This window comes from Aythya marila (genome assembly GCF_965140915.1).
Source record: "Aythya marila genome assembly, chromosome: 7".
NCBI classification, from domain to species: domain Eukaryota; kingdom Metazoa; phylum Chordata; class Aves; order Anseriformes; family Anatidae; genus Aythya; species Aythya marila.
Window position 1 is genome coordinate 30,629,811 of NC_139048.1, and position 25,573 is coordinate 30,655,383.

At 37.3% G+C, this 25,573-nt stretch overlaps 1 protein-coding gene across 1 annotated transcript in view; it reads right to left on the reverse strand.

Annotated features, from left to right (window-relative positions):
• The window catches only part of PCDH15 (protocadherin related 15), a 731,645-nt gene that overhangs the window by 252,357 nt on the left and 453,715 nt on the right, over positions 1-25,573 (reverse strand). Inside the window, exons 8-11 of the mRNA XM_082765483.1 lie at positions 22,834-22,994; positions 18,989-19,144; positions 6,848-6,967; positions 61-171 (exon numbers count right to left, since the gene is read on the reverse strand). Coding sequence (XP_082621609.1) covers positions 61-171; positions 6,848-6,967; positions 18,989-19,144; positions 22,834-22,994 — 548 coding nt within the window. The remainder of the gene's footprint in view (positions 1-60; positions 172-6,847; positions 6,968-18,988; positions 19,145-22,833; positions 22,995-25,573) is intronic.

Genomic DNA, 25,573 nt, shown 5'->3' on the forward strand with positions numbered 1-25,573 from the left:
CTCTCCTAAAAACCCACCTAAATAAGATTGGTAAGTGGCCATTAAGAGATACACACTTACATTTGCTTGAACAATGACAAAATAACGAGTCTTTTCTTCATAATTTAGTCTCTCTCGTAGAACTACTGCTCCAGACAACGTGAGAGGAATATCAAAGGTCCTGTTGGAAGTCTGCAAAAGTTAAAACAGCAACACAAAACTGAACATGCTTCAAAGTTAAAGCACTTTTCAGATAGACCACAATGAGATAATCTAATGGATGGTATACCAAAATTACTTATGCTTCTTGGATTAGAGCTTTTAAATAGTCTACTGTGTTTTCTCCCCACCCATGAGAACTTCACAATAAATATTCTGTGTGTAACAGGATTTTCTCTGACTCTTTGCACATAACTTATTCCTTCCGACCATGAACAGGTGTCGTGGTTTAACCCGACCGGCAGCTAAACACCACGCAGCCGTTCGCTCACCCTCCCCCCTCCCTCTCTGGGACGGGGGAGAGAAATGGAAAGTGAAGCCCGTGAGTTGAGATAAAGACAGTTTAATAAGACAGGAAAAAAAATAACAAAAATAATAATAACAATAATAATAATGATGATACAATGGTGATAATACGAAAGTAATAATAGTATGTACAAACAAGTGATGCACAATGCAATTGCTCACCACCCGCTGACCGATGCCCAGCCTAACCCCGAGCAGTCCGGCCCCCTCCCCCCGGCTAGCCACCCCTATATATTGTTTAGCATGACGTCAGATGGTATGGAATACCCCTTTGGCTAGTTTGGGTCACCTGTCCTGGGTCTGTCCCCTCCCAGCTCTTACTGCACCCCCCAGCCTGCCCGTTGGCAGGACAGAGCAAAGGCTGAGATGTCCTTGGCTTAGTATAAGCACTGCTCTGCAACAATTAAAGCATCGGGGTGTTATCAGCACTCTTCTCATTCTAAGCCAAAACACAGCATTCCACCAGCTACTAGGAAGAAAATTAATTCTGTGCTAACTGAAACCAGGACAACAGGATAGTCAAACTATCCTGTTTCTTACTGACTTGCCATACTGCATTTACACTCTGATGTTCAGAAAACCTCTCCTGATGTGAACACAGGAAATTTAGGTCTGCAGTTTCTGTAGTTTGACTTACCTTCTTCTATTTTTCCTCACCATTAAGAGAGCATCAGGTATCAGAGATTAAGAATTCCTTACCGTTGTACTTTTTATCCTACTCTTTATTCTGGCTTTCATGAGGGTGACAAAGTTTTAAATGTCAGCTCTACACAGTTAGGTGCCAATTCACAGTGGCAGTGATGCACATGTTCATGCACTAATAAATACAGATTTCTGGGTAGATCAGGTGAAATTCAATTTGTCCCACACATTTGCTTAAACAGATTCATGGCACCACATGACAGGAAGGTACTGCTAAGGTACACAGGCTTGTAAAGGATTCACCATGTTAAATGATCCATTTGAGGGAAGATTACAGGTAAAGACGCAGGTTTGAGAGGTGAGATCTGGTTCCAGTTCTGTCATCAAATTGATCACATTAAAATCTTTCCATGCTTTGATCTACCAATGTATAATATAACTAAGATTGAGGTATGGTGTATGGGGAACAGCTCTAGAGCAGTCCAAAACCTCTCAACAGTCAGCGCTGCAGAGGTACAAAGTACTTTTCTTCCCTTAGGTAACATAAAAGGGCCTCCTCCCCCTTCACCGCTTTTGCAGGTTCACTGCTATTGTCTCTCTTTCTATTAATGGCATTTGCTCAGAATAAATAAATAAATAAATAAATAAATAAATAAATAAAATCAAGTGGGATGTGAACTATCCAAGTAAGAGTAATATTTTTGACTACTGTATAAATTGATGCTGTTTGCACACACACTCACACACACACACACCACTTCTAACTCATGAGGAAGACCCCCCTTGCTGCTTTAGCCCATTTATCTCTGGTTAAAAAGGCAAGAACTAGCTGGAAAAGACTCTGCAGCTCAGGAGCAGCCAGGGCACTCTCAAAACACTGCCTTTCCTTGGCATATCTTGCCACGAGGATGCATTTAAAGTGGGAGACTACAATCTGAACTGTTAATAAGCATTAGTGTAACTTCAGCAAAACAAACAAACAAACAAACCCTTTAGCCTCCTCCCCAGCTGCCTGCATCTGGAGTCCCCTCTCTCTCCAGTACAGCAGTGGATGCAATGGCTCTGAGTGATGTGTAGTGCAGTGTCCAGGTGTGGGCTTGTGTGACAGTTCCTGAAGGTGGCCCATCAGAGCCACCCCATGCACATCCCTGCAATGGTTCTGCAGACTCCATTTATTCCTGCTGCAACTCAAACCATTAACAAAGCTCCAAGGTAATTAGAAGATGTATACAGCACAGCTCAGCTGCTTTTCCATCCAAAACTGAAATGAGCCAGCATATGCAGGAAGTCAGGAATATCAAGAGCTCCTTTATGCTTTCCGGCAGAATGATGCTGCTTTGTCACCTGCCTACTCCAAGAGAACAGAACTGATTCTCCTTGAAAAGCTTAAAAAAATAAATACCAAAATGCTTTTGTACAGAAGTCCTCATAACAGAAAATATTCACCTAGCTTAAAATGGTGAAGCAGCATCGTTTCTGAAGCTCAGAGGCAGTAGGATGGCAAGGATCACTTCCTGGGTTCAGACATAAAATTAGCCTTTTGGGAAAATTGAAAAAAAAACACACACAAAAAAAAAACAAACCAAACAAAACAAAAACACTTCCAAGTCATTCAGCTCCGTGCTCTAAGCAGTAAAAAGATAATGGTTCCATATTATCATCATTACCCGACGGACAGCACAAAACCATTTGAAGAATTACACTTTTTAAATTCAAAGAGTTCAAAGCAACTTGCAGGGCTTTCTAGAAAGATGGCCTGCGCACAGATGGTAACACATCTGACAAAAATAGCAAAATCTCTACTATGTCAAGGCAGGTTTTAGAGTTCTGAAGAATCAGAGGACGTGAGGTTGTCAGAGAGCACAGAAGCTCACACAGGCTGCTCTGTGCCTTGGCCAGTTGGGGCTGTGCATTTCCTAGGACAGAGATTATACCACCTCTCTGGGCTCCTGCTCCACTGTTTGATCTCTGTCACAGAGGAAAATAAGAGCATTTCCTATCTTCTAATTGAAAGAAGTCTGCTTCTGTTTTCTCCATAACATGTAGTACATATTAGACAAACGTACGTTTTTCCGTGCATTGATGCCTTAGCCTGATTATCCAAAACACGTACATCCTGCATCTCTGTTGAAGCTGCCCTCGGCTATCGGCCATATCTGCTGTAGGACAGTCCCTATACCCAGCCCAAGCCACAATCTTTCCCACCTATCTCAAATAGGATTAAAAGGAAGTGGTTGTGCTGGGCTATGATCTCAGGTTCTTGTCTAGAATGCAAGCAGCTCAAACAGGAGAATAAAAGTATCTCCTGCAATTCTGCTACTCACTTGTGCACGTGCACAGGAGAGGAGGCAATTTACCCTTTGTAACAAGGCTGTGTGCTTTGGAGAAGCCACAATAGGCTACATATCCCCATCACCACTTTTTTTTTTTTCATTAAACTACCATTCGAGATAAAAAGAAGAAAAAAAAGACCAAGCACTATATACCTAGTACACGAAAGAGAAACATTTTCTCTTCCCCCCAATAAGATCTATTGAAAAAATGTGAACAGCTAAAAACATCATTGGTTCATCCATGGTGATGATGTATACATCCAAAAGGAAAGGATTTTTTGTTTGTTTTTAACTGGAGCTTCAAGCTGCATATACCTGGTTTGTCTGAGTTGTACCTCATGCACTCAGGTACCCAATATACACATTTACTGCACACAACTGCAGAGTCAAAGAAGTGTAATAGAACCAGTCAAGGTGCTGGGAATACTGCTCGTCTCTCTGCTACAGCAGACACTGACATTTCCAACAGAATCCTACTGGCACAGAAATTATGTTTAACTTGCAACTTTATAATAAAAGAAAATGTTATTTGGGAGCATTATGTCCAATTAAATTTCTTTCACACCCTTGAGAGAGCTCCAAACAGAGCTGTGATGTCTCAAAACTCCCCCAGTGGTGTAAAAAACACCTAATGCAACCACCGGCCGTATTCCTCTGCATTTTTTGTATGTCACTTATGGCCTCCATGGAAGCTTTGCAACATAAATCATGAGTGTGATGTAAAACACTGCCCAGATAACATTCTAAGTTTCAATGTACGTGTGGCAAAATACTGCTAGGTAAACAACCTGAGAAAGGGAAAGTCACCAGGATACCAATTCAATTTGATCCCCAAACAGGGATACGTTATGTGAAAAATCAACATGGCAAAAGCGTTATGCGTATCCCAATCTTCAGAAAAACTCAACAAGTTTCATTTTGCATCCTCACCAAACACAATACAATGAATCTCTGTAAAATTAGCTAATAAGTACAGAGTCCAGAACTTCTTGTAAGGATGCATTTGTCTTAATAACCTTCAGGTATCAGCAGAGTCCTCAGAGATCTACAATTAGCTCTGCATTAGAAGACAATTTTTTTGGCAAGTTAATTACCTCACCCTTAGCTTTTCAGAGTCAAGGAAAATTTTATGGCATTCTCTCCCACAACAGCTAAAGAGACCAGAACAACATCAAGCATGTTTTACTTTCTTTTTTCTACTTGACTTTTATCTATCTTCCAAATTAAACAACAAAATATTTAAGCTAAATTGAATCCTCAAGTAACATCTGTAGTTTTTACAGTTGCTGTGTTTTGTTTTGTCTTTTAATGTTGAATTGGTCTCTAATAAAACTCATCAGCACTCTTAGGTTTTTCTAAGGCAGCAGAATAAGTCATTGGTGCCAAACAACACTGTGGGGCATCTTCAAAATGGGACATGGGAGGATCCTAGAAGTAGAGGGATTTCTCAATAAGCTGTACACATTATTTCCAAGGGTAGTAACTGTATCCCAGGTTAAGGAAGAAAGTTTGCTACATTTCTGGAAAGACAACAGCTGCAGTGAAACATCTTCCAAACCACCTCTGTCAAGCACAAACTTAAAATACGTTGCTAGGTAAAAGCAGTATTACATGCATGATGGTTACCTACTTAGGAAGGAAGCAATTTATTTAATCTGGAATACAACAGCAGTAACACAAAGAAGTGACGAAGTAACTAAGTACTCTGAAGAAGTTGTTCCAAACAGGGAAGTCTCTTGCATTTCCTCAGAGTGACTGGGAGAACAAGATCAATTAAGTTTTGCTAGGTAAACAAGAAAAAAAAAATCTGTTTTAACTCCTCTTCTGTTGAAACAGGATCAAACCATTTGGGCATACTACATAATACCCTTCGTTAGTGGTTAACTGAACTCTCTCTGCTGGGCTTGAGGCCACTGTAGTTGTGGGAGATGCTTTAGAATGATTTCACCAGGTGCCTTTCAGCAGTATAACGCTGTGACATAACACTAAATTAAATGCTAAACAGCTCTTCTTATTTCACTGTGGTACAATATATTTCAAAAGAAGTGTGTAATAATTTAAGGGTTTGGAGTTTGCTTTGTTTTGAGGATACGAAGATCTTTATTGAAAAAGAGGAAATTATTTGAACTTGTCCTTGTTAAGTATTATAAGCTAAGAAAAAAAAAAAAAAGAAAAGGGGAAAAATGTTAAAAAAAATAAAAGCACTAAGTAATTCAGTAGCTTTTTAAGCTCTTGTTGACTTAAGTGGATAGGACAGAAGCATTTATGAGTTATATAGCTTAAATCATAAGCAAATTAAATCATAACATGTATGCCTACACTTCTAATTCAGATTGAATATCAGATTGCTGTATTCCTAGAAAATCATTTATATTTAAATTACCCTCAAGTAACAGTAGAGAATTTGAATGAGGTTACTAAATCTATATGCTACATGCTGTTTTCCTTCTTTAATATCTATATTATTGTTGGGATTAATTTATTTTCAGGTTAGCATACTTAAATTATCACACCACCTGATCCACAGTAATGGTGCTCTTAGCCCATGGCAAAAAATACCTTGATTTACAAAAAAGGATTGCTAATTTGAACTTGCCAAGAAAATGCATATGGACACTTCACACGAATCACCGCTATGCAAAAATACCTAATAATGGAGAAACTCACTAATCTGAACCTAAAAAGCATTTATTTTAATTCTTTATGCTTTTTGTCTCTAAATGATGTGTTTGAACAGATAATAGCCAGGGTTATATATTATTAAAATAAAACAATAGTAGTATCTTTTTTTTTAAAGTGTTTGGTTTTGTTGCTTTTCTTTTTAAGGTATAAATGTAATAAATAATAATATTTGTTATTTATTTATTATTTATTATAGTTGGAATGTCTCTGTCGAGAGCAGCTTAGCTATGCCTATGAGTATTTCTTAGCAATGAATCTATTAGGTGCAAATGTGCAGGAATAAATATAACTACCTAGCACACACTGAAAAAAAAGCATGCCAAAAAAAACATTAAGCGTGTGAACAACACCAGAGAAGAAGGGATTATTGACTGATGATTAAGAACTATGCTGATTATAGTGTGGCAACGAAAGAAAAGGAAATACAGCTGTGTTTATGGGGCAAGTAAGGGTCATTGGCAGAAAGGTTAATCTATGGCAGGAAGTAAGTTTTCAAGTTTAGAGTTTCTTTATAATGTCCAGTAGCAACCTCTTGTTCACTTATTGTTTCGAAGTCAATATATATAAACACCACAAAAATAATATTTTATATATATATATATATATATATATATATATATATATATATATATACATATACATATATATATAGTTGAATGAAGAGAAAAAAAGTACAGGGCACATACCTTATCATTAGGATTGTACTGGATGACATATTCTATTTGGCCATTTGGACCATCATCAATGTCAGTAGCACCGTTGTTTCCAGAAAACCCTGTAAAGATGGTTGTTCCAACTGGAGTTAACTGCAAGAACAGGGAAAGGCAAATGCATATTAAAACCCAAAACATAAAAGAAACAATAGAGGGTTCATTATCAAGGGCATTTTTTTTTTTTTCCCATTGCTCCTGTCTATAAAACAAGGCCGACATTCTGTCCTCCTCTACTCAGCCTGGAAATTCATGAGTGAGCAAATATTTAGACACAACACACTCAGAAACTACGTTAACTGATGGGTCGCATACAATGAAACAGAAATTTCAATTTTTATTCACAGATCATCTGTGTCACGTCAGCACTCCATGTGTATTTTTAAAAAGATGAAAAATACTAATAAAAATATAAATAGATAACAATAACTAAAAACTACTTTTTTTTTTTTTTCCAGACTAAAGAAGGAAAATTACCTGCAAAGGTAAATAGAACTTCGTAAGAATGTGAGCAGCACCAAATTAATATTACACACACACAGAGCTTTATGGCTTTAAAGACAGGTGGGAAAGATGTTGTTTCTCCAATACTTTGTTGGCAGCAACTGAATACTCATAAAATTATACTCCGAAAATTCATCAACTTATAACTATCCTCAGATAGATAAACTGCGTAAAATCAGTATCAATTGAGATTAAGGACAGAAATCCAACTGACATTTTAGGAGTCATCATTTCTGAATTTTAATATTCAGAGAACTTTGCAAGTAATAACCCTGAAAACCAAATGAACAAACAGCTCTGGATTTAACACAAACCCTCCTCATAGCCACGCCTCCAGCTGTTGTTCTCTTAGTACACGAGAATTTTTGGTCCCTGAATTCCTTCACTGACCCACTGACCCCTATCGTCCCTCCAAATTTCACAATTAAACCTACAGGGTATAAAGAAGTCTGAAGTTTTAAGAGAAGGTGAAAAGGAAAAAGCGTCATTCCGACGTCTCTTGGCTGACAGCGTACCACCAGAACTGTGTCCCCTCAACTAAAAAGCATACCGTAGTGGCAAATGCTACAGCATGTGTGCAGGGGAGAAAGGGCTTTTTATGTTTTGCTCAGGGGATAAAAGAACAAAGCAACCTGAAAAATGCGCTGGGCAATATATGCGTGTTTTCACCCTCCTGTAAGTAGAGGTGGGTTGACCTCAGCCTGCTGCCAGCCCTCTCATCACCCCAAAAAGGACAGAAGGAAGAGAGGATGAACAGGCTACTGGGTTAGGGCAAACACAGGGATGTCACTCTATCAGCTACCGTCACAAGAAAAGCATATGCAACTTGGCGAAAATTCATCTAAATTACCAATTAAAATAGATTCAGATAGTTAAAATATAAAAATAAAAATAAATAAAAATTAAAAAAAAAAAAGAGCAAGCAACACCTTCACCATCCCTGGGGGTGTTTAAGAAAAGGTTGGACATGGTGCTTAGTGACATTTTTTAGTGGGTGACACTAAAAAATAGTAGGGGGATGGATGGACCAGATGATCTTGAAGGCCTTTTGCAACCTTAACGATTCAATGGTGCAAATCCCCATGCTTCTGCCAGAAAAACCTTCAGTGCTCACAGACAAAGCACAGGAGCTCAGAGTTGAAGGACATGGGGAGGCGCATGCTGCTTTCCAGAGGGGGCTGCGGGCCTGGCTCCCGCTGAGCTCTGCCAGCATCTCTGCTCAGCAAGACTTGCTCTGCTTCACCCAGAGCGGCAGTAACCAGCTCCTGACAGGGTGCAGATAACTGATGGCTAACATAAAAAGGCTCTAGTGCTTTAAACCACATCATTAAGTGATAACAAAGAAGACAGTTGTAAAAATGAAATAGCAGTATACACCAGAATTACAATTGCATGCTCTTCCAGTAAAAGTCAGAAGATAAAGTCTTGGATTTAGTGTGTTGCATCCAAAGTAACTGACTGCGGATGTGCAGACCTTCGTGAACCTGATGTGCAGGTTTCTAGTTTATCTACATTGTCTTTTATGCAATAGAGATTATATTAGAAATGAGACTGAAAAAATCCCCATGACTCACTATTCCTGAAAAACAGGAAAAAATTAACACTTACTCAGCTTTACAGGCTGCCCTAGATCTCACATCAGAGATTAGTGCAGCCTCTGCAAAAAATCAGATGAGATCATTCCTAAACATCTCAAACTCCACAAGTAATCATTTGAGAGAGGCACTCCGCCTTCAAAGCTACACAGTATTTTTACACTAACAACTCCCATTGTGATATTTTTCCACTAGCAGCATTGTTTTTACCCACACTTTTGAGGGTTTACTGACAGACTTGCCATCATTACATCTTGATCAGTAAGGAGGGATGTTGCAGAGCCACAGAACAATTTGAATTAAGCTGGAAACTGGAGGCAGCTTGCTCTGCTGTGAAGGAAAGTGGGACCTGGGCATGCAGGAGGGCAGGCTTCATAGGTCTCCTACAAAGGCCCTCCCATGCAGTCAGCAAATTTTTTTTTATTTTTTTTTTTAACCTGATATAAACAGCCCACATGGTAGCCGTCCAGATGATAGCATAGACAGCTGAGTTACTTGCTCTTTATCCATTGCTAGAAAGCTGAATATGAACCAGCAGTGTGCCCTGGCAGCCAGGAGAGCCAACTGTGTCCTGAGGTGCATCAAGCATGGCATCGCTAGTCAGACGAGGGAAGTGATTGTCCTGCTCTGCTCTGGTGCAGCCTCACCTCGAGCACTGTGTGCAGTTCTGGGCTCCACAGTACAAAAAGGACGTGAAATTACTGGAGAGTGTCCAGAGAAGGGCTACAAAGATGGTGAGGGATGAGGAGTGGCTGAGGTTGTGGGAATAGAAATGTTGTTTTTGCAGAGTTACATTGTTTAGAAGGAGGGAATGTGGTACTGAGATATGCTTACAGTGATAAGAAAGTTTAGCAGGCGACCTTGTAAAATGCAGACAATCAGACTCCTTAGGACAATTAGGTGAAAATCATGGTGTCAAGTCAAGTCAGATAAGTGAAGAAACATTACCACTTGAAGCAGTAAAAATGTCAAAAGAAATTTGAAATTTAACAGGCCGGCGACTGAAGGCCATGCATTGTTTGTGAAGCATCAGATAGATTGTGAACCTGGATTACCCACTCAGTGGGGAAACAGGGGAGGGTCCTGCCATCAAAAGGTATATAAACTGTGTTTTGGAACTAGTAGATGCGCTCTCTCCTGCTTGTGGGGCGCCCACCATTGCAATCGCGAATAAATTACTACTTCACTGAGATCCTCGCCTGAGCCTACGTTATTGGCTACGGAGTGTTTCTCACAAGGTCACTTGGCTTGCTTAGCCTGGAAAAGAGGGGGCTGAGGGGAGACCTCATCGTGGTCTACAGCTTCCTCACGAGGGGGAGCGGAGGGGTAGGCGCTCTTTACTGACCAGTGACAGGACGCGCAGGAATGGTGTCAAGCTGCAGCAGGGGAGGTTCAGGCTGGACATCACGAAGAGGTTCTTCGCCGAGAGGGTTGTCATGCACTGGAACAGGCTCCCCAGTGACACGGTCACTGAACCAAGCCTGTTGGAGTCTAAGAAGCGTTTGGACTGTGCACTTAGTCTGAATTTTTGGGTAGACCTGTGGGGAACCAGGAGTTGAACTCAATGATCCTTATGGGTCCCTTCCAACTCGGGATATTCTATGATTCTAAGCCATACACTTGAGAAATGTTTATTTGAATCCATCATTATCTTAGTAAGAAGCTCAACAAATAAGACTACAAAATAAATACTAAAATGTAACGCTCCTAAAGTGCTGTATCAAATTTAAGCAGAAAGCCACTGGGTAATACCACATTGCTAAAAAAGACATTCAACACTGCTGGAAAAGGATATATGAAATCCAAGCCCAAATACGAATTACTGTAAGAAGCCTCATAGGGTAGAGCAGAATAAAAGAAATCTGATGAGGTGACAGACGGTTTCATAACAATGTACTCTGTAGTGCATATATATACCTCACCAGGAAAGCTATCAAGAAATCTTCCCTGCAATTCTCAAGCAAGATGAATATTTAACAAATAAATAAATGCATTTTGGACATCAAATGGCAATGAAACAATAATTATTTCATGCTTCACTGTACAACAATCAATACATAGCTCATATACAGGAAGATCTTAGATATCCTTCATATAAAATTCCCTCCTACCACCAGTTTTCTTCTACTAGAGTCCAGCTTAGCATATGAACTACTGATCTTGTCCTGAATTGGGTGCGAACTATAAAATTGTTATACATTTTCTGCTTTGGGTCACAGAGGGCACAACTGAGAACTCAGTTCATCTTATAAACTTATTAATGACCGTTCTTTATCAACAAGAGTTATCCCACTGTTTTTGTTTAAAGAAGATTTTTATGTGAACAGCCATTTACAAAGAGCATCTCTGTGAATAAAGACAGATAACATGGGAAGGAAAGGTGTATTTTTCTAATTAATATTATGGAGATGTTTAAAACACACATATAAAAGCTGAAGCCTAGGCGTAGCAAGAACCTGTGCATAGAAACCCTGTTTCTCCATTATTTTAGCAAAAATTTCCTTCTAAAATGAAAATCTTTCCAAGGACACCTCTATTAGTGTAAACAAAGTTTGCATTAGTTTTGATGAATAACTGAATTCAATTAGGTACTTTCTTCAGTAAAGACTGCATCTGCCAAAAACAACAGTAATGAATTACAATAGTGAAATCACAGGAAATTAAATGGTACACTGCAAATTTCTCAACTTTAACAGATCTGTAGATCTGTATATGTGAATCTGACCCACATCCAAATTTAATGATTCATTTAATGAATGATTTAACCTGCTGCTGATTTAACCAAGGAGTGAATCCTACCACTGACTCTGCCAGCGAAGGCATGCAAAAGGATGCAACCAAGACGACATCTTCAACATGGAAGAAGTTTGTTCCTACAATGAAATGGCAAAATTGAGATCATATTTATATAAAATACAGACAGATATAACTTTCAGTCACTAGTCAAAGGTTGTGCTTGAATCCCAAGCTTCCTTTGACAAAGGGAATTTCTTCACAGGTTAAAAACAACATAGAATCATTAAGGTTGCAAAAGACCTCCAAGATCATCTGGTCCATCCATCCCCCTACTATTAATTTCACCCACTAAACCATGTCCCTAAGCACCATATCCAACCTTTCCTTAAACACCCGCAGGAATGATGACTCCACCACTTCCCTGGGCAACCTGCTCCAATGCCTGGAAAAATCCAACACCAACTCTGAGAGACTGAGGAGGAAGAAATATGTCTAAGGTGGGGTTCCTGGCTCCTTTAGTTTGCTTCTCCTTTTTGGACTGAAGAAGGGTCCAAAATTGGCTCCAAAAAGCGTCCCTAGAGCCCCACTTGTCCCACTTCCATTAGACATCCCTATCTCACAGAATACCTTGGTGAGATTTTTTTTCTCAGTATTAAACTTCAGTATCTCCTACAGAAAGGGACTGAAGATACACAGGAAACCAACAGTCGACCACTGTGAGTTCCTTATTTTATGCAAGATGGACTACTGGGAACCATAAAGAAAAACAGGCATCAGCATTAGCGACAGTCAAAGCATCATTTCTGTGGGAATTCATTGTGGTGAAAAAGAACCAAGTGGCGATGACAGAAAACGAGTAAGATTTCAAAAGAATGTAATTATACAAATAGGGAGGAAATGCATATAATAAATCTTACTCTTCCACAGTCAACAACTTTAATGCTTAGAAATTTCCTTCAACGTGATTTATGTCTCTTAGAAATCTAGATGCAGACAGGAACGTTCAATACTTCCATAACACATTCTGAAAATAAATTTTCCTATTATTGCCTATTTACAAAGTTAAAAATGAATAATTTTTCACAGTGGCCCCTAAACAGCAGCGCAAAGGAATAATTACAGTTAATCATTCTGAGATAATATTGTTTTGATGATGTCTACCTGCAGAGATTAATTATTTCAATACCATAAGGAAAAAGATATGAATAATTACTCCAGAAGCAATGAAAATTCAGCATAAGTTATAATGCTCAACAGCACAAAGTCAAAGTTGTAAGACAGATGAAGTTCAAGAAACATTCTTATTTTGCAAAGACTTCCTCTCTCTGCCAACTTAAGGAAAAATAATTTTAACCCTAAAATAATGGTTTACAAGGGACAAATTCTTACTGGCTATAAGGGTATGTATGCACTCAGTAACACTCAGTAATTCAGTAACACTGAATTCAAATATTACTGAAATAGCTCCACTAACATTTCCGAACAACAACTTACTAAATGCCACTGAGATTACCAAAAGATTTGAAACACTTGAGTAAGACCCACATGAAAAATTAGTAATTAAAAAAAAAAAGTCTTCTAAAATTCAGGCAATGAAGAATTAGTGCTGTATTTAGATGATACACAATTTGTAAGGATAAGTTGTGTTTAACACAGAACAGAGCCAACCACAACTGTGTCTTTGTTGTACAAGATTTTAGTGTTCAGTCCCCATACAAGGCTACTTGTTCTTAAAACCCTTGCGGCCATATTTGTCGATGCTGTGATAGTAGAGTTATAAAATTCTTTTCGATTTCTAACCATAAGCTTTCCAGACTTCCAAAACTTGGTTTAGATATACTGTAATAGCAGATATCTCTGGGTCACTAATACACATGGTTGAATGTAAACCCAGGCTACAGTCATCTTGTCAGTTTTTTTTTTTCTCCTAAATAATGATGTGACATTTTAATGTAAATATATATAAAAGCAAAGGAAATAAGCCTGCAGAATATTTCTAATATCAGCACTGTTAAGGGCATATCTGGATTATTTCCCAATTCTGACTCATAACCCAGGCAATTATAAATAGTCAATAGTTTAATTACCATCTTTTTTGTTTGGTTGGTTGGTTTGTTTTACTATAGCTGATGCACAAAATGCCACTTATTTGTAAGCAGATGGATCTTCTGTGTCTACATTAGATCTCTACAATGACTATTAGGACTATAGAGATCAGATAATTTCATATGTGGATATATATAAATATAAATATAAATATACGTATATACATACTCAAATAAATGTAAGTGCATCTAAATATATATATGCACACAAATGCATGTAAGGTTATTCCTTTGCTTGCCTTTAAAATGCAAGGTATTTTTTTTATCTTTGTTAACTACCTCAAAGCAATTAGCTAGTTCATTTATAAATGTTTAGACAATATTTTGTTCAAAAAGCATATAGTTTTTTTAGAAGGAGATACTGTATTTTATTCTTTAAGGAAGCTGAACTTTAAAACCAATTTTAATTGTAATTTAATTGGGAACACCAGCACTGCTACTCAAAGCTAACCCATCAAGTCAAGCAAACATTACAGGCTCCATAAACCTTAACAAGAACACAAGAGCAATCGTACAGCAGCTACATACTTTCAGTAGAATAATTAAAATCATCCTGAAAAAGATATTTTCTCAATAAACATGTAATGTTCATTTTCACACTTAGACACAAAAGATGAGTTTTAAAACCACACATGGAAGGAAATAATTTCTCTACACATTTTAATTCTGGATCACCTTGCCCAAAGGTCTTGTATACAAGAATGTGTATGAATGACAGAAGAAAACAATGCCCTAAGAATCATTTGACAACAGGCAAAACAGGCCCAAATTATACAGGCACTATGGATAGAGATTTCTCACAATTTTCAGGATCCTAATGAAGATTTCTGAATAAAAGAAAAAATACAGCGTTTCTCATCACAGTGCCAGACGTTAAGGCATATAGATAGATAGATAGATATAGATATGATATGACAAAAAAGTCTATAAATAAACACCTCGATAAGGGAAGAAAAGGATTTATTTATTTATTTATTTTTAAATAAGACTGACCACATAGTTATGGAATTAATAAGTGCACATATTTTGAAGGATTTTGAAGTTTTCTGTAGGCATGCAGTTTTACTCATTTCATGTTCACCCACTTTGGGATGAATTTTTAAGTAGAAGGAAGACTGAAGAGAGTATTACCACTTAAATACTGAGGTATCAGAAAATAGGTATTAATCACAAAATTCTCTACCCCTCAACTGAATGATGTCTTTGAAAATCAACTAAATGCTACCATGGCATTTCTGAATTGACACCTATGCAACTCCTAATACTGGCAGATGCCTCTGACAGGATACAAAATTTTGACACTAATTAGTTGATGCTTCTTGCAGTAAGAATTTTAAGATGTTTGTGTTCAAAAGAAACAGAGAAGGGAAAAACAGGCCAAGAGCCATTCCTTACACTGCCTTTGGTCTACCAGGTTTTACAGCTACAAGTGGCTGGAGCTCGGCAGAGCTCTAACTCCGCACATTTCCCAGTCCTTACAGTCTTCCTTGAGCATCTGCAAGGGTCACTGACAGAGAAAATGCACTGGGCCAGGGGAGCTTTTTGTAACTTGTTCCTCTTTTTCTAACCAATCAAGTATAAAAAATAGAGATAATTTGGTGTAAACCAAGACAGACACTACTCTACCAAACCCAACTCCATTTAAGCTTTCTGGAAAAGTATGAGATTAATTTTAATCCATGTCTTTATGAAAAGATGTGTGAAACTGGGCATTAAAATAGCCCTCAATTTCTTATATACTTTAATTTTATTATCTTCTGGGCACTTCAAATAAAGAACATTTGACATAAGAAGCACTATTTCTCCAAAATATGATTTACCTTTTGACATTTCTGATGCTAAAAAAAAATATCAACCAATAAGTAGAATCTAGTTAGAGCTATGTCTTGCATTACAGATACTAATAAGTATAAGAATATTTAAGTATTTTGAAAAATCTTTGCCCTACACTTTACTCCCTGAAAACGTTATGGAGTAACTCCAAAGCAGAAATTTTGACCTGGCTTTCCTTACAGAAGAAGGTGTAGGCAGCAAGCCTTATGCTTCTTGGAGACAATACACCTACAAAGCACATACTGACAAGCTGGCTAGCACAGCAGTCATAAATCCAATGCTGTGTACGCACAAATGGATTAAACAGCACACGTGGAATGTCTACCTGATGTTTTCATACAAGCACTAGTGATGGTAATATCATTATAAAGCCACAGTGCATGTGCTCTACAGCCCATGTGGACAGCCAGTGCCAGAGCAGCTGGCAGGAGAAACCACCTTTGCACAGCCATGCAAAGCACCTGAACAAGTCCTCAATTGGATACAGACCAGGTCCTTGTTAAAAAAAAAAAAATGCGTTTTTGATGCTCACATGTATGGTAGCTGTAAATCTAATTGTCCTTTGATTTGGATAACATTATGCATTTAAGAGAAATTTCTGTAGTTTTTAGTTTACAAGTAAACTAAAACCAGAAAAATATCAACAATCCAAAAACAAAAGCCACTAAACATCCCTTTCAGTGCTTCCCTGTAGTTAAAATTCACTAGGAGCAGTGCCAATTACTAGCAAAATAAACTATCATTAAAACTGTAATCATTCACTAAAACCTTTGAGAAAGTCTGAGATGCTTTCTGATTTTTTTGTTGTTGTTAATTAATGAGAGCATTAACCCACTGGGTACTACTGAAGGGCACAGGGGTGCCTTGTCAGGAGCTATAAGCATAACAGCAATGAAATGAAACAAAGAAGCTAATTAAAACAGGACTGCAGCTGGTGGAAAGAGCAAGATTGCATTTTACCCAATAGTAATTTAAATAAATAGTCACAGATATTTGGAACATTGCTAAATTTCTTAATAGCAATTATTTTAAATGGTGCATTTTTCTCTATGCCTTTTAGACTTCTTTCTTATTATGGAAAGTCCTTACCTCCTTGGTGTTACAGCGCTGATATACTACCTGCATTCAGATACTATATCTGAATACAGATATACATTTGTGCACATCTTGGAACTGATTACCTGCATCACAGCCAACTTGAAAACCTAAACCAACTTGAATAAGCCTAAGGAGGACTTGACAAGTACTCATCCAGTTTTTTATGACCCTCCCCCCAATTCTGGTAAGAAATACAGGTGGAGGGACTGCTGAAACTTGTCTGGAGGGAGATCCTGACAATTTAAAAGGTGCTTAATTTATATATAAATGAAGATCAAACAGTGAAGGACAGCTACACGCTCATATAGAGGAATTATGTTTTCCTCTCTCTATTTCCTTAGTACTTGGCTAGAAGCAATAATACCTCAAAAATGTTTCAATACCAGGGTCACAAACTGTTGGAGCTGCCTGAAACGAGAGAGATTCTTTCACTTTTTGTTATCTCCATACGTGCAAAACTTCACAGTTAGAAAATACACATGCTTAATTGCTGTTAATTTTGACTTAAGCTAATCAATATTAATCAAAGTTATATTTAAACAAAATATTCTTTTCACAAGCTAAATTTTTTAGATAAAAACAAACTTGTTTGATAAGCCCAACATGTAGGCAAAAGAAATCTTAGCAGTTTTTCTCCCCAAAAAACACACAATTTATGTCCCCTAAAATAGTATGGTGAAATGGCATATTTCATTTTCACAGTGTAACAACCTTCAAAAATAATATTCTGGAAAAAAAAAAAAATATATATATATATATATATATATATATATATGTATATGTATATATATACATATATATATTCTGAAGTTAGATTTGGAGAAAAGGGACTTAATGCACAAGCCAGAAAATATTCACAAATTTATTTATTAAAGTCACCAGTTGTAGCAATTGGTGTCCAGAGCTGAAAATCTCTTCTTGGCAACCCTAAGAAGGAGCTGGTCCATTACTCACAGAGGTTCTGCGTTACATTGCTGGAGGGCAGTAGGGCTCTACTACAAACTCAGCCAGACATTCCCTTAATATTCCCCACATCATCACCAGCAAAGAGACCAACAGGTATATATACAGGTACTGTATATATTGAGACCAAAAGGTGTATGTATACATAAATAATAGATATACATCTGTATAACCTTATCTCATTTTTAGGTCTCTAGTCAAAAATAACGTGGGGTTTTCCTTCTTTTCTTATCTTTATATTTTGGTCTTAATTAGTCCTGAACTCATCAGCCAGCTCTCCCACTTCTGCATCACTTGCCTGCATGCTCGGTCACTTAAAGCAGAAACTCATCCTAACCAAACACGATGCTGACACATTGGGAAGCATCTCTCAAACACAAAACTAGGAAAAAAAAATTGAAACAAGAACACTACCAAAACCCAACAACATCAAATCATTTGTGCTCTTTCAGAAATAAATAAATTAGTGCTCTGGTATTTAACAGATTTGTGGTAATTCCTCCCATCTTTACTCAGAGAAGATGGGCTTGTCTTTCCATTCTCCTCTTAGTTTCACTCTGGACATTTCCACTTTTGTACATACACTCCCCACTTCACCTTCTTACTATAAAAGCCCCCAAATACTGATTTTCTGCAAACACACATCCTTTGTACTGGTTACCAGCAGATTATTCAATCTCTAATGAGAATAAAAAATGCAATGTAAATCGTACTACCTCAAGAAAAACAAAAATAAAAACAAATCCTTCAAATAACCTAGATTAGTCCAATCCAAAGATTTTTATTCCACTAGAAGATAAAGTCTTCAATTCACAGGCACCATTTTAAACAGTGATAAATTGCACTGTACCAAGCTTCAATATTCCTAATAAAAACTTCTGAATTATTTGCTCTACATTTGTCTTTCATTAATATATTTGTTTTACTTTCAGGTTTGTTGATAAAGTTGTATAATGCAGTAAAACATTTTGTAATTTAATGTAAATTAGTGCTACTACTCAATAGGCCATGGCTTCAGATTCTAGTTTCTTTCATTATAAGCATCCTGGCGAAAAGTATCTTTATCTTCCTGATGGTCAGGAAATAGGAAGAATAGCCTTCATTCTAAAAACTTAAGTATATTGGCCATGATGTGTTTCTCCAAAGTGATACAAATGGAAGGGATTTAAAACCCACTGAATTTATTGCTTTTTTAAAGGAGAAGAGAAAGAACTGAAGTTGGCATCTAGCAATGAACCCACAAAACATAAAAAGAAAAAGAAACAAATAAAAAAAAATCTGACCTCATTTACTGCCACGTAGTATTGCTGCTGCTGGAACCGAGGTGAGTTATCATTCCTGTCTCTCACCACAATCCGCACCTCATGGTTGATAATGGTGCCAACCTTTTTATTAACGCACTGGACTTGCACCACAATGGATTGAATGGACAGTGGCGGCTGTAAGTGAAAATATATTTTACAACATATAGTCAAAATATGAACTGAAGTAACAGGAGAGTTAAATACTACACCGATATTAATATTGCTCAGGTTCACTTGTAGCCCATCAGCCTGTGTTACGTTTGATGCTGTACTGTTCCTGTATTTAAACAGCTTCTCTGAGAGCGTCCTAGCTACTACTCGTGCCAGCAGTGATCCATGTAGACCCACACTTCTGAAAGCTGCACTGCGCAGGCTGAGATTTGCTGTCTGACTGTGCTAACGCATCAAGTGCAGCATCCAAAAATCCTCCACAAGGTTAGCCCTCACATTTTGATTATCATCCGATTATTGAAAGACACCTAGAGAATGTCACACATTTTAACCTTTGATTGGCTAGTATTTGAATGGAAAGGTCGAGTCAGAAATAAATTAAAGATTCTACTACCTGCATTTATCAAGTAATTTAAAAACAACTTGGTCACTGCTACGTATAGACAATCCAGAGTCTTGGTTTTACTACACTGAACACCATAATATTCAAATAAAAATAACTCCATTTTGATTTATTATCTAACAGTCAGCAGAGAGCAAGCACACATGGGAAGGGACAAAAGAAGAATCCTCTGTATATATTGACCTCAGTCTTCATGAGACTAAACAACTCAAAAGCATAATTTACAAATGCCTATGAATTCACTGTACTGTAGAGAACAAACAGCTTTTTGTACTGAGATTCTGAGACTTAAAATTATACCATAATTATATATCTGCATAATTATGCTTTCACTCATTCTAAATGCTACAATTTCTCTGAGTGATTGATTTTTTTCCAGTTTTGCTATAATGGACTTTAGAACCATATGGCTTTCTTTACCCTTCAGACTGTGGCATTGATCAGTTTTTAAAGAGTCAGCAGACATGGGAAAAGAAGGTGTTTTTATGTTGTTGTTGAGAACTTACATGAAATTTTGATTCTTCCTTAAACTCTTTGTACTCAACTTTCTCAGCAATTAGGTACAGTGTGAGCCTTTATCTAATAACGGGTTCTCATTGCTGTAAAAATCTGCGGCCAACTGTGAGGTGCTTCTACTTCTAACACAGGTAGGAATATACCAAATATAACTGCTAACTTAAATTAAAACTTGAAAGTTATTATCTCTATTTTGCAAGCTGGCATTCTTTGCAAGAATTATGGAATTTTTAGACCATCTTTAATAAGTTAAAAATGCAACTGAGATCATCTGCCATTGTTCGTGATACCTAAGAAAATGATAGCTGTTTGTTGCTGCAGATACATAAATCTGTGATGTTGTGGATTTGCAAGCATCATTTGGTCTTTTTCGTAAGAACATGTGAAAAATGTTTTTTCCCTTTTCTTGAGGTATGGAAGCATAAGACTATTATTATTTCTGCTTGGTCAGTGCTTAGATTTTAAATCAGGTCTGTAAATAAATGCTTGTCAATTTTGACATTTACTGACAATAAATGTAAATACATAATGGCACCATTTGTTTATCATACTGGGGACAAGTTATCCTAACACATTTTAGCAGTTTCTTTCCCCTCCGGTTCTGATTCATCTCTATTCATCCTTCCTAAGTACTTGAAGTTTTGAAGGGAGGTCGGGAATTTTCTTTTTATCCAATTTTATTTGGAAAAACATACTGTCATTCTCAGTAAAATCAGTCAATGGATTCTAATTGGATTTTCTTTCAAGAAAAGTAATAAAAGAAAGAATGAGATTGGGTTATCTGAATCAGCAGAGGGTTGACAGGCGGTCACACAAGAGAAAAATGGCAAGAGCATCGAACCATATTGCATGTAATCACATATGCACCATTTGTGAATCAGACTCCAATTTCTGCTCTGTAATCAAAAACTTGATTTTAAGGTTGGAATTAATAAAAAAAATCTATTGGTATTACAAGGTTTCACACAGTTTTCACTTGAAAGATGAGAAATGCAGCTTTTCTTTGTTAAACAAATAAAGAAACAAAGAACTGCACACACTCCAAAATGATTTTCTGATTTAGGGGTTTGTATAGTTCTGGTTCTGAAGGTTGGAAACACCTATTAGATGAGAGACGTATTAATCAAGTTCATGGCATAAGTTCCACACTTTCACTTGATCAGCAGGTTGGGTTTTCACAGTTTGCTTTCATTTTTTTTGGCTTGCAACTTAAATTGAGATTCACTGAGACCACAAAGAGAGATACAGCAGCGCTCACACCCAAAATCTGTATTACTACCCTAAATCTCATTTTTTCTTTTCATACCCTTATAAATTGAAGCAAACACAAATAAGCAATCTTATGCAGCACTAGGGATAAAAATGTATTGAATCCACCTGTAAATACCAGTTGTTGTTGTTTTTTTTTCCCCTAGTGTTTCCTAGCTCATAGTAAAAATGAAGAAATAACCCCATAAAAACTAATGTAAAAACATTATTACCCATACGTAAATTAAGTAAATTTATACCATTCATTCATTTCCTTGTGAGTTGAGTCTACAGTGCTGTTCTTTGCAAGAAATGCCTATGTATTCATAAGGATATAAAGCATTTATGAGCTTAGACAAACTGTCACTAACACAGCAGTCCAACTCCTGCCCATCTCAAAGGCAGCCAGCTGTTGGGCATTGGAGGCAATGTCACCTCTTGGCTAATGCACGGGGATCTCCTTTTTCCACAGGTCTGTTCTGCCGTGTTTTGTGTTGATTACCTTCATTTTACTTTTTAAAATAGTTTGTGAATTAAGCTAATTAAGAATGGCTGAATTCAATTAGCTTTTTAAAAAAATGGAAATGATGATAAATTTGCATGTTGTTTTTGATACTAATGAACGTATCTCAAAATACATGGAGAAAACAAATTACTTGATCAAGCCAATATAAAACAAACTTTCATTGATGCCAAGGAGAACTCCTGATCTTTAAATCATGCTTTCCATGTTGCTTACAGTCACTTGTAAGCCAGTTTTTCTTGCAGATTCTGCTGAACTGCAGCCATGTTGTAACATCGAGGCAATGTCTGTACTTTCAAAAAGCATTCCTCTTGAATGAAATCAGCATAGATGAGAATATTCCTTTTTTTTTTTTTTATAATCTTTCCACAAAAAAATAAAACTTGCTTAAAAACATTTAATGCTACTAGGAAAAAGCATACCACACAAATTTTGTGTTACCTTATACTAAAAACAAACAAACAAACAAAAAAACTAGCACATTTTCATTTGAGTATGTCAAGCTTTGCAAGTAAATTGAAATTGAAACGTGAATTGTAATATGCACAACTCCTTTGCTTTCTCTTACATTTCATAAGCTAATGTACACAGGTAGAGCAGGCTTTGAGTCATGGGCCATGAGGCGAGCAGGACTTCTCCCAGACAACAGCAGCAAAACATAAAAATGCTTTTGATTCAATAAACAATTTTGGTGCAAGAAATATTTCTGCTAATTCACACAACTATTTGTTCTGTCTTTATTATTGTGTTTGCCCACATAATATTGTTATGCACATCGCCAAGTGTGCTCCCAGTAAGTCCTTACAAAGAATCAAATTAACTCTGTTCACATTCATCTGGGGACAAAAGATAGATGCTGCTATTATGTTCTAGCAATTCTTGTGTTTATGATCACTCTTCAAGTATACACTGACTCAGAAAATAAAGTCTGTGGGGAGAAAAGGAAACAAACTCCAAACTTACGTCCCTGTCCAGAACTCGGCCAGTGCTGTTTAGGTACAACCTCTGGCTGATGGGATCGAGGATCACCCAGTAATCTACATTGTCCTTTAAAGAGAGTTCAATGGTGGGGTCTGGGCCGCCTGCTGTCCCTTTGATCAGCATATTGTCAACCAGGATAGTGCCTGCAAAAAAACAAAGGGCACACAAGGGAGACATTTATGCATTCACTGACATTTTTATATATTTTAATAATAATGTCAACACTCAAAATACAATTTTCTAAAACGGGTTTCTGGTATCTTATGTTCTGAGTGATGTTTAAGAAGTCTGATTATCTTGAGTGAAAAACCGCCTCTGACACTGAAGCTATTTCAGACAACACCAGAAGAAAAACAAAGTGAAATAACTTGTGTTGAGGATGAGACCCATCAAAGATAACTATTTAACATCATTCTTTTTTTTTTTCCTCTATTGAGTAATCATCCCCCAATCTTACCTCAAAAGAATGCAATCAAGTAACAACCAAAATGGAAATATATTTTCCGTAGCAAGTACAACACAACAAGGTGAGGGGGGAAAGAAAAAAAAAACACAACAGCAACAAAAAACAGTTACATGAAGCTCTACAAGGAAAAAAAAAAAAAAAAAAAGTCATTGTTCTTCAACAGCAAACTAGATTGTAGCAAAAAGAAAACGATGTCGAACAAGACAAAAGGGAAACCAATTAGGACCAAACATGTACTCAGCGTGTATAATCTGCTTTTCTTTTCTTGTCCCATCATTTCAGTTAAGCCTTGCCTACACTCCAGCTTCCTTTCTAAATGTCAAGCATTACTAACTACCATGAACGTCATACTCCAGAGTCTCAGAGATGCACGCACGGTACCTATGAACACTTCCCTAAAACTTCATTTTTTGCTAAAGAATTAACACTACCCAGGTTTCTTCACACAAAGCATTAAAAGAAATAATATCGGTTTAAATTCGTTGACAGGTAAGAAAAAAAATCTGTGAATGTCACTAGCTGTAGAACATTTAAATTGGTGAAAATTACTAATCAGATAACCTCATGTTTTGCAGACCCAAATAATTTGTTTCAAAAAGCAGAGTAAAGTTTCTTTATACCCTCAGTTTACAATGACAGTGACTATAAATACATGAATCTGTACGGAGAGGGGCTCTGAGTCGGAATGATGTTTTGTTATGGATAAAATGGGAAAACTAATTATTGGTCTCTTTATAGTTTTACAATTGTATTGAGGAAAACACCACAGTAAGGGTTTTTCAACTGTTTATTTTGAAACTACTGTTTTAGAGATGACAGTAACAAACACTGCCAAGCATCTGTAACTTGTAACTTTAGAGCAAAGAAGTTTTTTTAAGTTAGAAGAAGAACACCCTTTTAGCCACCTGAGAAACAAAGTTTTGGAGCTATTGGCACGACCTCTTGTGAGAGGTTCTGTACAGTGTTACCCCAGCCCAGCAGCTTGACGCTCATACAGCTTTCCAGAGGCCACCGCCAGTTTATTGGAAGGGTATTTCACCAGGAGAAACAAGCTGAATGCCAACTCTATTGCAGTTCTAAGTGTTTATATGTCCAATCACCAACAAAATCCGCGAGCTTCTGTACATTGCCCTCATAATTATGCCTCAGTGATGATGCAAAGTAAGCAACCAAAATTTGAGATCATCTGAAAAGGTGCCCAAAACCAGCCTCCCTGAAAACAACCAAGACAAAAAACACCACGACCACCGTAATGGCTCGAGTTGTTTTAACTTCTTAGTCTTCTTGTTTAGACCTGAAGGTGAAGTCAAAGTTCTGGCTACATTTTCACCAACTCCACTACCAATGAAAGTCCTCTCTTCAAATGACTGCAAAGGGAAATAATAATCTCCAATTTCCACCGGTGAATGTCACCACATTTTGGGCTACCTGAGCTGCAACTACTAGAAAATAACCCATGCACATATTCCTGCTGTGAAAAGGGATAGCTTAAGGGATGTAAGAGCTGGGGCAATTGCAAGAACCAGATGACATGATTAGGAAATAGAGGAAGGAAAAAGCAGCAACAGTTTGTCTGCTTTCCCATGACGAAGGCTGTGAAGACACCTAACGGCAAAAGGTACCAGGACATGAAGCTCTCAAAACTTCAAGCTGATATGCTTCAGATGCTTCAGCAATTGTGAAATACAAGAAGTGTGTCCCTAAAAACTTAAGTGTACAAATAAATGATTGTCTTATAATGAAAGCTAGTCCCTGTTTTTCACAAAACTCCAGCTTATAAAAAGGCAATAATCCATCATTAGTAGGTCCTGAATGAAAGGACAGTAGTGAGGGGAAATTGCTCTCAAACTTTACAGCCTTGTGGCCTATACCCAACATATCTGGCACAAAAGGGGTTAGACCAGTAATTGTGGCAGAGCCCTGACTGCTAATTAAGTAAGTCTGCAGGGCTGTGCCCCTGTGAGAAGGTAGCAATCACCTTTCCAAGAAGTGCACGCAAGTAATCAGAGAAAAAACTATGTTCTTCAAAGGCATGTATAAATTCCTCATGGCACTGAATGTGTTTGGAAGGGGCAAGACCCAAGGACTTAATTGCAAAAGCCCTTTCTGCACTTTAAGTATGACACTCTGTTTTCCTTACAGGCAGAAAAGAAGTACAATAATTTTGGACAGCAACATCTATGCAAGGGGGAAAGCACTGTAAAATAGTCACACACATCATTTGTTTGGCTTGTTGCTCTTGGTCCATAGAGGCTT